This window comes from Aricia agestis, chromosome 22 (genome assembly GCF_905147365.1).
Source record: "Aricia agestis chromosome 22, ilAriAges1.1, whole genome shotgun sequence".
Taxonomy (NCBI): Eukaryota; Metazoa; Arthropoda; class Insecta; order Lepidoptera; family Lycaenidae; genus Aricia; species Aricia agestis.
Genome location: NC_056427.1, coordinates 6708476 through 6723958, shown reverse-complemented (window position 1 = coordinate 6723958; position 15483 = coordinate 6708476). Strand labels below are relative to the sequence as shown.

The 15483-nt window shown below is 39.1% G+C and overlaps 1 protein-coding gene across 1 annotated transcript; it reads left to right on the top strand.

Moving 5' to 3' along the window:
- The first annotated feature begins 10747 nt into the window (after window positions 1-10747).
- On the top strand, window positions 10748-12271 carry LOC121738256 (cytochrome P450 6B5-like). Its single transcript, XM_042130209.1, has one exon. It carries the CDS (start codon window positions 10748-10750, stop codon window positions 12269-12271), a length of 1524 nt encoding a protein of 507 aa, XP_041986143.1.
- The last annotated feature ends 3212 nt before the right edge of the window (window positions 12272-15483 follow it).

Sequence of the window (15483 nt, the reverse complement as noted above, 5' to 3'; positions counted from 1 at the left end):
TAGTCAGGCATCTTGTAACTTACAGCATGGGCACAGAATGACTGGTGAGACATGATTAAAACTTAAGAGTCCGGGTGCCCTCGCAATTCTCATACAAACGTAATACCAAGATCATTTCCCATACAAGAATATTTAACATATTTGAGTTATTATTCAGCTTAAGTTAGTAATTATCTGGGTTCCTGTACAAAGATTCACTGCAAAATATTTACATACCAAAAAATAAGAACGATTACAATTTAGTATGTAAATATTGTAATCGTTCATATTTTTGGTAAGTATGTAAATATTTATCAAGCCGTAGCGAAGATTGACATGTTTGACGTTAATTCTATCGAAACTTAAAATGTACCTACGGTTCCCATTTTCGTAGCTGTAATCAAAAAATACTAGAGTAGCAATGTCTTACAAAAGATTCTCAGAAATGCGTAACCACTTTTTTGTTCAAAAGACAATGTCAAGTCATATATTCGTTATGTCATTATGTATGTGAGATATGCCTGCAGGCATCTTCGAAGTGGCAACGCGTTGCTACCGTAAACTTCCAATCTAGTTACGTTAGTAACATAGAATATCATTGGCTGTAATTTTATTTTCTTTTTAATTTTTTGTCGATTTTAATCACAATCTTCGTTAAAATCGTTACTGTTCGAATTGAAAGTTTCTTTTCGGTCAATGTTGTTTTGGTTTTTATTGCGATTTGTTGTGTTGTGTTTTTAATATAACCTCAAAAATTCCGTGCAACAAGGTTTTAAATATCTTGATCGCGACATTTTAAAATATGACAAGTTCAAGTCGTACTCACTAAGGGTTCCTTATAATTAAAAATATTTTGTTTTAAATAAGAAAAAGTTGTATTTCAACCGTTTTATGTTAATATATTAAGTAAGTATGTATATTAAAAAAAATTGTTTCGCTAAATATTGCTTTTAACCAATAACTATTCTACGCACATATCTTTGTCTGTCGAGTGACGTTTCCAACGTACAAAACAAGGACATCTTCTATTGCTTTTCGATGTGTAAATTAAGGAACCCTAAAGGTACCATTCGGATCTGCGAGGCAAGCGTACGGCGTCATGCGTAAGCGACCGGTCGCTTGCTGCGGAGCAGCAAATAGCTTACCAATGTCCGCGACCGCGTAGCCTCGACCGACAAAAATTTAATTAAAATGATACTTTATTGACATGATTATAGCTATCATTTTTGTCTAAGTCACTAAGTAGTATTATAATAACCACGTGGCCAGCGTCGCTTGCCGCAGAGACCCGCGTCATGCAAGTGCGCCGCGTAAATAAGTACATTTGAACAAAATGCAACATTATTAACTGTGTAACTAGGTAACATTTCAAACTATGTTGCGATCTACAACTTTTGTGATATTGTGCGCAGACAGAAGCTTTGACCATTTTTCCACCATAACTACGAGTGTAAACAAAACAATAATCTTATAACTTTAAACGAGCAATTCTTATATAATATAATACTCCCCACACCGGTTTCGGTGACGGTGGCCGGTTTCATTGAAACCAGACCAGGTACGCAGGAGTAATTTTATAGTGCCCGAGTGTGTGCGCAGTACACAAGAGCACTCTCTATTCCTTTACTCTCATAACCCAGTGGGACGGAAGACCGACACGACTGGCGAGAGATCAGGCGCAGGACCGACTTTTTACATGCCCATCCGACGCATGGATCATCTTACTTGTCAGACAATCAGGTGATCAGCCTGCATTGTCCTAACCAAACTTGGAAATAACATGTTTCCAACGCGGGATTCGAACCCACGACCTCCGGAGTCGAGAGCGACGCTCTAACCACTAGACCACGGAGGCGTTATTCTTGTATATATATAATTTGAATCTCGGAATCGGCTCCAACGGTTTTTATGAAATTTAGTATATAGGGGGTTTCGGGGGCGATAAATCGATCTAGCTAGGAATCATTTTTAGAAAATGTCATTTTATTCGTGTTTTATCGAATACCGAGCAAAGCTCGGTCAAATAGCTAGTTGTGAATTATTTTACAATATTATGGCAGTGAATTTAGTATTAAGGGAAGAAATTATCCAAAAACTGTTGGCAGATGAAGAGGATGACGAAATTATTTTGTATTTTTTATCATTTCCGGAAAAGAGGAGAAAGGTTGACCCTATTTTTACGTCGCGGGTCGAAGAGGGATGCTACAATATACTCATCGCTTTGTATAACCTTTGACCTGTCCCCCATTACCCCTCTTCCAACCCCCTTTTCCAGTTAAAAAGTAGATCATATCCTTTCTCAGGCTCTAGAGTCTAGACTATCTGTGTACAAAATTTCATTACAATCGGCTCAGTTGTTTTGGCGTGAAAGCGTGACAGACAGACAGACAGATACTTTCGCATTTTATAATATTAGTATGGAAGTATACAGTATGTAACAAAAATAAGTGATAATAATTTAGGGTGTGTACGTGTTCCTTGTAGAGAGTTCACTGTGAAAGTAGCAGCTCTGAAAGATGAATTTTTTTTTCACTTTTGTATGGGCAAGGGCCCGAGCGTCACGAGTTTCCTCATACAAAAGTGAAAAAAATTTTGGTCTTTCAGCGCTGCTACTTTCACAGTGAACTCTCTACAAGGAACACGTACACACCCTAAAGTATTATCACTTATTTTTGTTACACACTGTAGATTACTATGAGAGAAGTAGCTGTTATAATAATATTATAGTTCATACCTACATACTTTGATACCTCCATGATAGCTTATATTATACGAAAAATTTCATTTTCGGTTTCGATATGATTAATAACCTATCGGCGTGTTTCTAGATAAAATATCTACCACAGCTGCCCTGCGGCTGTCGCGGTACTGCTATCGACGCGACAGGTCGCGCTCATCGAAATTTGCCGTCTCGTGTCGCGCGTCGCGGTAATCGGAATGTCGTCCATATAAACACAAAGCAGTGGCTTGGCGACAGTCTCGGGTCGCGGGTCGCGGACATCGGTATGCTATTTTACGCGGCGACCGGTCTCTCTGTCTCGCGACGCGGGTCGCTGTGATTGTTTAGTCCTCCATACAACTTCATAGTGAGCAGTGGCTGTTTGGGTCGCGGGTCGCGGCGACCCGCTGTATGCTGCCTTGATCCGAATCATACCTTGTATGAAAGCAGCTGACTTCGCGCTCCTGCAAGTTTCCCATCAATGGTGGCCAGCGATTTCTCCGAATCCCGTACAATATGCTATTCTTTTAGGTCCCCATTGTTTTAATCCCAGAATTTTTATTTAATTTTTCATTTACAATATTGTCACTTCTTAATCTCACATCGATTAGGGCAGTCGCTTTAGGATAATTAATTTTAAAATTGTAATTTTTAATTTTAAATAAATAATTACTGACGTGGGAGAGCCATGCTTCGGCACGAATGGGCCGGCTCGACCGGAGAAATACCACGTCCTCACAGAAAACCGGCGTGTAACAGCGCTTGCGCTGTGTTTCGCCGAGTGAGTGAGTTTACCGGAGGCCCAATCCCCTACCCTATTCCCCCCTTCCCTTCCCTCCCTTATTCCGTTCCCTTTCCATCCCTACCTGTTACCCTATTCCCTCTTGAACGCACCTGCAGCTCTTCTGATGCTGCGAGTGTCCATGGGCGACGGAAGTTGCTTTCCATCAGGTAACCCGTTTGCTCGTTTGCCCCCTTATTGCATTAAAAAAAAAAATATATATTTTTTTAAGTCCTCAGACTGCTGCAACCGTAATTTGTAGATTAATATTGTTATTTACGATTATAATAGGAAATTTTTAATATGGAAATATCTAGACAGTTTCCGCCCTATTAACGAATTTCGGTGCAAGGGAACGGAAATTATCTAGATTCAAGTCTATTAAGTATATTATTATTGTCGCGCTGCGGTCTTTGTTGCCTCCTCACAAACGGCTGGACTTATTTTGTTGTTTATTTATCGGGATTCGGGAGTCATCTATTACTAATGAATAAACGAAACTTTATTTTGCACCACAAAATGTCGGACTTAGGTGTCGTCAAAACAAGATGGCGATTTAATTACGGCGGGAACGCCGCCGGCGACAATATCCGGTTATTCCGGCGCCGGAAGTCCAATCAGCAGTCTGTGGACCGCTTCCGGTCCGCTGGAACTGATATGCCAGTTACCGTTTACCCTCCGTCTAATTAATTTCGTTGCGGGGATTCCAAATTTGAAAATTTGACGTTTTGAAGGTGATGTTCCAAATTTGAAAAAATTACGCTTCGATTGTGACTTGACATTCTAATTTTGAAAAGTTTGACGTTGGAACTGAAAGGCTAGTTACCGTTTACAGAGAAGACAGAATCCGTTTACCCCACAGATTTTAGAAGTACTTAAGAGATATGTTATAGAGCGTGTCACATGTCGCCAAATCCTGCCCATATGGGCACAAATTGTCAGTCGTATGTCGATCACTCCACGGCTTACACGTTTTCACTACGCCGTAAATTATGAACAAAATGCTGACTTGTGCTATAATTACCTACAAAAATTGCAGCGATATTGTGAATTAAAAAATAGCGGGATCACCTATCACAGCCAACTGTAATTTATACGACTTTTTAATTTAAAAATCAATTATTCTTCACGAAAAATATTCTTCACGAAAAATGTTCCGTGAACTATCAAACTAAGGCTAAGGCACTAGTGATGTGGTGTGATGCAGATTTTGGTATCGATATTTTTATCGACATTTTTTATGCTGTTGCATTATTATCTACACTAATATTATAAAGCTGAAGAGTTTGTTTGTTTGAACGCGCTAATCTCAGGAACTACTAGTCCGATTTGAAATTTTGAAGTATCCTTTCAGAGTTAGATAGCTCATAGCCAAGAAACAGAGGAAAATGTGGAAAAAACGGGGAAAATTATTGGAAAGGGCTTATCTCACGCACCATCCAGCAATTTTTATATTGTTTGGCATAAATAAAAAGTAGACCACACGAAGGATCATAGGCTATTTTTGTGGGCTAATTTGTCTTTGAAATTCCTAACGGGGGTGAAGCCGCGCGGAAGGTCTAAATTTATTATAAATATGCAGAAATTTTATTTTATAGTTAATTAGTGCATCTTTGAATAATGATTTGTATTACCTTCATCGCTTTTAGTCCTATTTCACTTTTCCCAGAGACGCAAAATTCAAAGAGAAATGTATGAAAAAAATCGGCCAAGTGCAAGTTGGTCTCGCGCACGAAAGGTTTCTTATCATAATAGAGCAAAATTAGGTAATAATAAGCGGGGGATGTTACTACATCGGTATAGAAGCCTAAACTGTGGCTAGTTTTATGTCTGTATGTCTGTATGTTTGTTCCAGCATCACACGAAAACTACTGATCCGATTTGAATGCGGTTTTCGCAGATATATTTGTTTTTTTCCAACTTAACATCTGGTTATATAATATTATGAATGTTTATATATTGCCTAGTTACGATTTTGCCAAACAGCTGATTATTTTGCCGAATTGAGTTGGTCCCATAGTAAAAGTTTTTCTCATGGATGATTTCAACCCCTTTCGGCCTTTAAGTTGTTTTTGTTAGACTGTAATATTAATTATTTATCACTTTCATTCTTATAATAGTATTTAAATACCTACCAAAATACATCCATATATCGTCGTATTAATTAATAATAATTAATCGACACCGTAGATAGACCGGACATCACTAGACCGTGTACCGTTGACACTATGCTGACAATATAATGTCATTGAAGTCGGCGACATAGGTTTCCATATAAACGGCGCTACATAACACTTCTCCTTATTTTCCTGTTCTGAGGTTTACCCTGCGCACAATAGACATAACTACCAGTAGTTCGACTGCAAAGAGACGGGTTTCAATATCTGTCAAATTCGTCGGGTCTCACTAGGATTATAAATGGAATGTGCATCGCGCTGGCTGATATAATTATTTATTTTTAAATATTTAAAATAATGATTTCAAAATTGGATTCTGACAATTTTAATCACATGTGCCAAAACACAAACAACAATACGACCAAAGAGGAACACGTCCAGCGAATATGTCATAGTTTTAATTTCGTAGGTAACAATTTAACAACCCTAGCAACGATTTTCGTCATAATAAGTCAAATTTAAAAATTTCAACATCAGTTCTAAGTCGGCATACTCTATCATTCTGTCTACTCTGCCCTGCGTCTTATTAATTTCGTTCTGTGTATTCCAAATTTGAAAATTTGACGTTTTGAATGTGACATTCCATATTCGAAAAAATTTACGTTTAACTCCTCCATATTTGCTGCTTACACAGTAAACTTTAATTGAAACGTCTATTTATGTACAGGGTAAAAAAGTTAAGTGATAATACGTTAGTGTGCGTACGTGTCCCATTTATAGAGTTCACTGTGAAAGTAGCAGCGCTAAAAGAGCTACTTTTGAGTTCTATATTTCTATGAAAAATACCTTAAAATCATCAATAATTCGCCCACAGAATAAAAAAGTAACTCCTATATCGCTGCTACTTTTACAGTGAACTTGACTCAAGGGGCACATACAAACCCTAAAGTATTATCACCTAGTTTTGTTACATCCTGTATAACTTTGCTTATAATATTTATTACCCCAAATTCTTTATCCTAATTAGAGTTACCCAAGGGCCATGTCAGTGTTTAAGAGGATACACCAGGGGCTAGAGAAATGAAAAAAAGTACGTGTAATATCTATATTCTATAGCTGTCTCCCTTACCTCAAGCCTATACCGCAGAAGGCGATAGAGACAACTGCAAAAAATCCAGAAAATCAACGATTCGTTGTCCCCTGATTCCTTCTCCAAAACTTAACCGATTTAAGTAGTTTTTTCATTAAAGATTAAAAAAAGGATTGAGCTGTGTTCCTATGTTTTGCTTTTTTTTGTATAATCTAGCCAAATCTGTTTTCTGGATGTTTGAACACAGCGGAAAATCTGGCCATTTTTTGGGTTTTTGAACGTTCATATCTTATTTAATAATTAAATTATGAAAAAAAAGAAAACATAGGGACATTGTATTAGTGGCCGTAGATATTCAGGAAAAAAATTATAACTCTACTAGCATTATCCAGGGAGGAAACAGGGGACAACGTTTGTATGGAAAAAAGGGCGGTGTGGACTCCTCTTAAGAGCTAAAGGGCAATGAAGCCCTACGCTCAATGGAGCCCTATAGCCAATGGAGCCCTAAAAGCAATGGGGCGGATTACGAATAGGTTTTTTACGCCGTGCCACGTCTTTGTTTCCAAATAAATAGATGGGTACTTGGACAAGTTGCATTTGATATTTTCGACACCTCCTTTAACGACGCCTCGGTGGTCTAGTGGTATAGAGCGCGGCTCTTGACTCGGAGGTCGTGGGTTCGATTCCCGCGTTGGAAACATGTAAATTCCAAGTTTGGTTAGGACAATGCAGGCTGATCACCTGATTGTCTGACAAGTAAGATGATACATGCGTCGGATGGGCATGTAAAAAGTCCTGCGCCTGATCTCTCGCCAGTCGTGTCGGTCTTCCGTCCCACTGGGTTATGAGAGTAAAGGAAAAGAGAGTGCTCTTGTGTGCTGCGCACACACTTGGGCACTGTAAAATTACTCCTGCGTAGCTGGCCTGGTTTCAATGAAATCGGCCACCGTCACCGAAACCGGTGTGGGAGCTATTATTATTATATATATTTGATATTTTCGACAGGTTACAGAGACAGTAAAACTGGTTCAATGAGGAGGTAATAAACAGACAGACATTCGCGTTTATAATATTATTATTTATAAGTAATGTTGATTATTTTGTTAAAAAAATAATGGGTATTTTAAACTTGCTGGGTTACTCATCCGAGGTCAGCAACTCAATTGGGAACTGACCAGTTCATAGTAAAGTCAGTCATAATAATTACAACTTAAAACGAAATTTAATGAACTTTATTTACTAAACTAGCGACCTGCCCCGGCTTCGCATCGGGTATAAAATATAATAATATAGCTACTGAAAAAATGAGTAAAATCGATTCAGCAGTTTTGACTTGTATTCATTATACTACCCGTGGCCCGCATTGGTCGGTTCCGCCGCAAAATCTACTTCCCGCATTTTTTTTAAATCTGTAATATCTTCGAAAATATTCATTTAAATCATATGCTGTAAAGGGCCATAATATTATAGATCTATATTAAAATATCAACAATGTATTTAAGTTATTTAATTGGATAAGGATTAATGCTGTATAAATTATTAAAATTGGTTCGAAAATTAGCCATTATTTGTCGTAAAAAGAAAATGTCAAAAAATATTATTGTGGGATATCCATAAGTAGGGTTGTTGAGGAAGTGATTATGAGGAAGAGGAGGAGGAAGAGGAATTTTCACGCGCAAATTTACAGGATGCGGATGAGGAAGAGGATATTTTTTGAGGAAGAGGATGCGGATGAGGAAGCGGAAGAGGAAGCGGATGAGGAAGAGGATGATAGGAAATTATAAATACTAGCGGACCCAACCCAAAAGTCTTTGTCCTGTCTGTACATAACTAGGTACATACTACATAGGCACATTACACAAAAATTAATTAAAAGGGCATTTTCCAGTGGACCAAACTATGAATCTAAACCATTCTCAAAACATACACAATAAAGAATTATCAAAATCGGTCCAGCAATTAAGGAGGAGTTCAGTAATTAGTCTAAGAAAATTAGTTTCAAAATCGACGATCAGACCGAATAATTCGTGTACTTTTGAAAGTTGGTACAGTTGTTCCTAATGGTGTCCAGATGAATATATACTAAAAGTCCCCGAGGGTGGGACAAGAGCCGGCGGTGGGGGAGGGGGGGACAGGTATCTTTTTCAAAGTTTTTGCTTGTGACTCGAAAATTATTTAAAATATCTCTTTAATGACTTCTACATTAATTATCTACATTAAATTTACTATAAATAACGTCCAAACATTTTTACTGTACGATCATTACTTTAGTAAATACAGAGTATCAAAAGGGTACGCTCGCACTGTTTTTCCATACAAACGTATTCCCCAATTAACTCCCTGGACAATACGTTTAGACAAATGATTTTTATACAATACTATGATCTGTTAAAGCTACGTTAGATTTTTTCTAAATTTACTAATAAATAAAAAATAATATGACCCTTAAAAATTGCAAAAAAAAAAATGAATGCCCCGTACCCCGCCAATCGACCGACCAAAAATAAATTTGAAAGATGTTTACGATAAAATAAAAACTAGACTCATTCTTCCTGAAGATATTAAAAAGAATAAATTTAGATAGGATCATTTTTGAAGGAAGAATCACGGGAATACGTTACCTCGATTAACTGTACCTAGAGACAGATACAGTAAATCGGCGTAACGTAGTCCCCTGATTCCTCCTTCAAAATAGAGTCTATTATATACATCTAATTTTATTTATTTATTATTATTTTCAGTGAAATTCCTCATAAATTCCTCATAAATTTTGAGGAAGCGATAGCGGAAGAGGATTTTTTTATTTTTATTTATGAGGATGCGGTAACGGTTGAGGAACCCAAAATATTGCGGAACTTCCTCATTATGAGGAAGCGGAAGAGGAATCCTCAGCAACCCTATCCATAAGAGATAGACATATACCATCCAGAGTTTTCCGTACATTATTTTGATAAATCTCGTAGGGTTCAACCTGCGTTTGCAATGTAAACGGAAAAAAATGAAATTATTTACGACATCACATTAGAAACCCCAAAATTAACAGTACTTCTCCACTATTTAATAAATGTTATTATACTTATAACCGTCCTCTTGAATCACTCTATCTATTAAAGAAAACCGCATCAACATCCGTTGCGTAGTTTTAAAGTTTAAAGGGAACAAAGGGACATAAGGGAAAAAAAGCGATTTTGTTTTATAATATTACTAGCTGTCCCGGCAAACGTTTCTTTGCCATATAAAGTATTTCGCCCATATTATTTTATTGAAGTGACTAAATAAGTATGTCACCATGGCAACGTCTATCGCTATCCCGTCGCACAAACAATGGTCACCGTCAGTCTCGAGTTGTAATAATTTACTTACTATTATTTATTCAACAAATGCACTTATCAATATAAAAAGTACCCAGTAGCCGATTCTCAGACCCACTGAATATGCATATAAAATTTGGTTAAAATCAGTAAAGCCGTTTCGGAGGAGTACGCGGCCTAACATTGTGACACGAGAATTTTATATATAAGATAAATGCGAAATTGTTTCTGTCTGTCTGTTACCTCTTCACGTCCAAACTGAACCGATTTTGCTAGGTATGAAGATAGTTTGAGTCCCAGGAAAGGGCATAATATGTCACATTCTGATACTTTTCTTATAAACCTAATAATATTATGATACTTTTTATCCCCGAAAATTTACGTTTCCCGCGCGACTAACGAGTTTTATCGTTATCGTTTCAGTTTTTCTTTTCAGACTCAACGTATCTCCATACCAAATTTCATCAAAATCGGTTCAGCGGTTTGGGCGTGAAGAGGTTGTTACCTATTGACAGACAGACACACTTTCGCATTTATACCATTAGTATGGATATGGATTTATGGCGTTGACTGTACGTAAATCTTAAACTGACGCAAAACCACTCGTTTTGGTCCTTGGCCTTGGCTATGTACTTTCGAAGGGTCCTAAAAAAAATTTCCTTAATCTTAATTCAGACCGCAAGTTCAGTATGCCTAAAACTAGCACAGAGCAAGCACCAGAAAATCTGTGCTCTATACTGCATTCCTACCATGATCATCCAAGCGATAATCATCATATTGTTGGCTGTGATAATATACTTGAAAGGTGTGTTCAACGAACGGTACTGGAAGATGCGTGGTGTGGTGTTTTACCAGAGGAACAAAGTGTTCGGTGTCGCCTGGGACTGCTTGATGAAGAATCGTGCGTACTTCGAACACTTCCATGAGATCTACAAAAGATTTCCCAACGAACCAGCCGTCGGCTTAGGATCGGTGTTGAAACCGACGATATTCCTCAGAGATTTGGAGAATATTCAACACGTGATGGTCACAGATTTCAACGCCTTCAACCATAAAGGAATAGAAGTGATCGAGGAGGATGTGCTAGCGAATAACTTGTTCATCATGAATGGAAAGAAATGGAAGGTGGTGAGGCAAAAAATGAATCCTTTGTTCACTCCGAGCAAACTGAAATCGATGTTTGGTATCATCGATAAAAGTGCTCGAGATATCGTTCCGTATATTAAGAATAATAAAACTAACACGTTTGAAACGTTGTCAACATTTTGCAGTGCTGCGAAATCAGCAATCGTCTTCGGAACGACCACGGAATCGATTTTCGACTCGCCGTTTTTGAAGATGGCGCAAAAAGTGTCGCAGCCGACGTTCGCGTTCTATTTGAAATTCATTGTGAGTGTCACTATGCCGATATTAATAAGGGTATTCAAGATAAAGATTTTCAACGAATTCGAAGAGTTCTTCGTGGGTGCGATCAAGAAGTTGCTACAATCAAGACAAAATGAAAACATCAAAAGTCACGAATTTGCGGATTTATGTCTATCGATCAAAGACGGTGGCTTGATGAAAGAAGACGATTTAGAAGTTGAACCGACTGATGAGCTACTTGCCGCCCAAGCTTTCTTCTTCTTTGCTGCTGGAGTGGAACCCACTGCTACAGGTATTTTCAACACTTTAGTTCTCCTGGGTCAAAATCCAGACGTGCTCAAGCGTTTACATGAAGAAATTGATAACGCATTTGAAGAGAATGAAGGTAGCATATCCTACGATCTCATTTCGAATATGGAATACCTTGATATGGTATTCAGTGAAGCGAGCAGATTCTACCCACCCATTGGCTACCTTATGAGGGAGTGTGTTAAAGATTCCATCTTACCTGCAGGTAATATTAAAATCGATAAAGGCACGACGGTATTTCTGCCGATTTATTCGATACATCACGACGAAATATTCTATTCAGATCCCGAAGTGTTTAATCCAGAAAGATTTTCTCGTGAGAACAAAGCAGGTATCAATGAAAAGGCGTACATTACTTTTGGAAAGGGCAACAGGATATGTATAGGCATGCGATACGCGATCTTACAAGCCAAAGCGGGGATTGTTCAATTGCTACGTCATTTTATAGTGAAAACAACATTTGAGGAGGGCGTTAAGTTTAAGAAGGATCAACTTCAAGTCAGGTTGGAGAACGTAGATGTCGAGTTTATTGAAAGAACAGATTATGCTGGCTTGGGCGATGTCAGTGCAGGATCCAATGGAAGCACCGTTTTAAATTAATATTTAAATTAACTATGATGAAATAAATGAAATTCTAATCGTGTACGTGTTTATTTACTTGATGACCTATTTAAAATGATCAGGTAGGTAGCTAAAAACATAAAAATAAAAATGGAAACGCTTAAGCCCGGTGTACATATATATACACGTGGGAGAGCCATGCTTCGGCACGAATGGGCCGACTCGACCGGAGAAATACCACGGGCTCACAGAAAACCGGCAAGAAACAGCGCTTGCGCTGTGTTTCGCCGAGTGAGTGAGTTTTCCGGAGGTCCAATCCCCTACCCTATTCCCTTCCCTACTCTCCCCTATTCCCTTCCCTTCCCATCCCTACCCGGGAATATGGGAATATTACCCGATTCCCTCTTAAAAGGCTGCAAACGCACCTGCAGCTCTGTTTGCTCGTTCGCCCCCTTATTTCATTAAAAAAAAAAAAGGTCAACCAGCCATACGAACCAGCGCTTAGGGGCAACGTGTAGAGGCCTACTTGGCTATAAGCTAGGAGCGACATTGGTAATTATAATCTAAAGAACATTACTGCATTCATTACTTAAGGCAAAGCTATCCCTGAATTAGCAGGTCGATGTCTGTCAGTACGAATATCCACGTTAAGGACATTAAAATAACATTCATATCATCGCGCCTTGTATAGGGCGGTTACGACGCTCGCCGCGTTGTTGATAGGGTGAAATAGGAGAAAATTATACATTTTATTTTATTTTTTTAATGACCGAATCATTTATTAAAAATCTATTCGGTTATTTTGCTAGAACTATAAAAAACCGACCAAGTGCGAGTTGGACTCAATTGCAGCAGCAATAAGGTTTATTTTTATGAAATTAGGAGTTTTTGATTTATTTTCATATTTCAGTTGATTTGATGAAAGTTAAATTAAGGTTTACAATTCATGACGTATAAAAAAAATTACTGGCTAGATCTTGTTCGAACCAATTTTCGTATGATAATTTGATCCTAAGCCTACTACAGCCGTCTTAGCACTCCCAACCACGTCAACATCTCACCGGGACTAGCAGCAATCCTAAACGGAAGTACATCAAAGACGAACATGAAAATGAGCAAATATTTAGCTCTCCCAACAACTACCTTCGCTGGCCAACCATGCAGAGTACTGAAATCAGACACCAAAACGATAATAGTATTCGAATGGGACGCGCAAACAGCCTTTGAACGGGCATGTTCGTCTTTGAAGGAGTTGGGAGCAATGGGGATAAGACACAGTACCACCCCACGCATAATCAGCGTAGACGCAATGTCACTGGGACAGGACAAAGGCAGGGCTGCAAATTACTATGGAATAGTAAAAGCCTCAGAACATCATGAGATAATCGTCTACGAGAACCGAGGGGATGACCTAAGCTTCCTCAAAAGGAATCGTGATGATCAGCCAGCAGCGTCCCAACCCAGTAATAAGGCGAACTCATCCTCCGCAAGTGAACGACTCCAAGCATCACGGGAGGACAAAAAAGAGGATGAGAAAGAGAGAGATAAAAATGAAATTAAGAAGTCTCTAAACTCAATGGCCAAATTAAAAGCGTTTGTGGGATCCATCAAAAAAGTACTTCATCGTGAAAGAATGATCGAGGATAAAAACACCCTTTCTCGGATCAAGGCTTCGTCACAAACAAATCGGCAGGCTTTAGCAATGGAGGCTTTTTTGAGGGAACCATCTACACAAACACCGGCAAATAAAAACAAAAGATATAGGGCTGATCTCGGGCAAGTGCTCCCGCCAAAACTCAGACTGGCCCAGAGCCCCGAAGATCATATAATAAATGCCTTCCTCGAGTTCCAGGCAATAATAAGAGCAAACAAGACCATAAAGCTCTTGACCTGCAATAAGATCATGCAGGCCTATCAGCGGAAAAATCAAAAGCTGTTAGAAGTGAGACTCGAGGATGCAAAAGCTGCCATATACGACAATGTCACCTCCACAATAATTGCCGGGGCGATGACAGGGCAGTATATGGCGGCATTAAGTGCCGACTGCGGATTCGTGGTTCTGGACGAGGATGAGACAAAACGCACGGGAACACTCAAATTTATTACAAAATCTGAGGATCCAATAGTGGTAATAGCGGAATGTACCAGAATAATGCTGGAAGACAGGATACTAGAAATGGCAGAAGTCCTATCTGGGGACCCCGAATCTAGCATGGACTGGGACATATTCGCGAAACCAATCAACTACTCGTGGGTCAATGGGGTTCCTGGATGTGGGAAGACAACTTGGATCATTAATAACTTCAATGAGGAAACAGACGTTATAATAACAACTACAATCGAAGCAGCCGAGGATCTAAAGCAAAGGCTATCGCTACGAACTGGCAACAAAGTTAAAGATAAAGTTCGTACCATGGCCTCTTTGCTGGTAAATGGGACAAAAGGAACCTACAAAAGGTTGATAGTTGACGAGGCCCTCATGAACCATTTCGGCTCAATCGTCATGGCGAATCAGTTAACAGGCGCCAACGATGTCATCCTCATTGGAGATATTAACCAACTTCCGTTTATAGAGCGTGAAAACCTCTTTAAACTTAATTACACTCGTCCAAACCTGGTAACCAGCATCACCCAGGAGTTGTCTTGCACACACAGGAGCCCTATGGATGTGGCATACGCCTTAAACATGGTCTATAATAACATCTATTCATCGAAGGAAATTGTGCGGTCCCTAAAGCTAATGAAGTATACAGGAGCGAGAATACCTAAAACCGATCTAAATACCCTGTATCTTGTCCACACACAAGAGGAGAAAGCAGCCCTCACTAATACAGGCTATGGATCGGGAACGGACTCTCGCGTCCTCACAATCCATGAAGCTCAGGGATTAACGAGTCCTTCGGTGATCATCATACAGACCAAGTCCCGAAAGCTGGCAATCCATGACAGCGTTCCTCATGCAGTTGTAGCTATATCCCGGCACACTAACACCTGTGTCTATTACACTGACACTGATGGAGACGCTGTGGCAAGCTTCATAAAAAGAGCCACGGAGGTGTCAACCGAACACATAAAAGATTATAATATAAAAATGGCTATAAAAGACAGGAACGATAAAGTCCTAAGCCACATGGCGGGTAGATTCGACACAGAACGATGTCTTTTTAACAACCTAGAAACTCCACCCAGCTTGAGTGACCCCTCTCCACCAAGCCAATGTCACAACATCTAAAGGCAAAGGGTGGAGCAGC

Bases quoted from the DNA above. Each gene is read 5' to 3' on its own strand.
- LOC121738256 (XM_042130209.1), top strand. From the start codon at position 10,748: ATGATCATCCAAGCGATAATCATCATATTGTTGGCTGTGATAATATAC.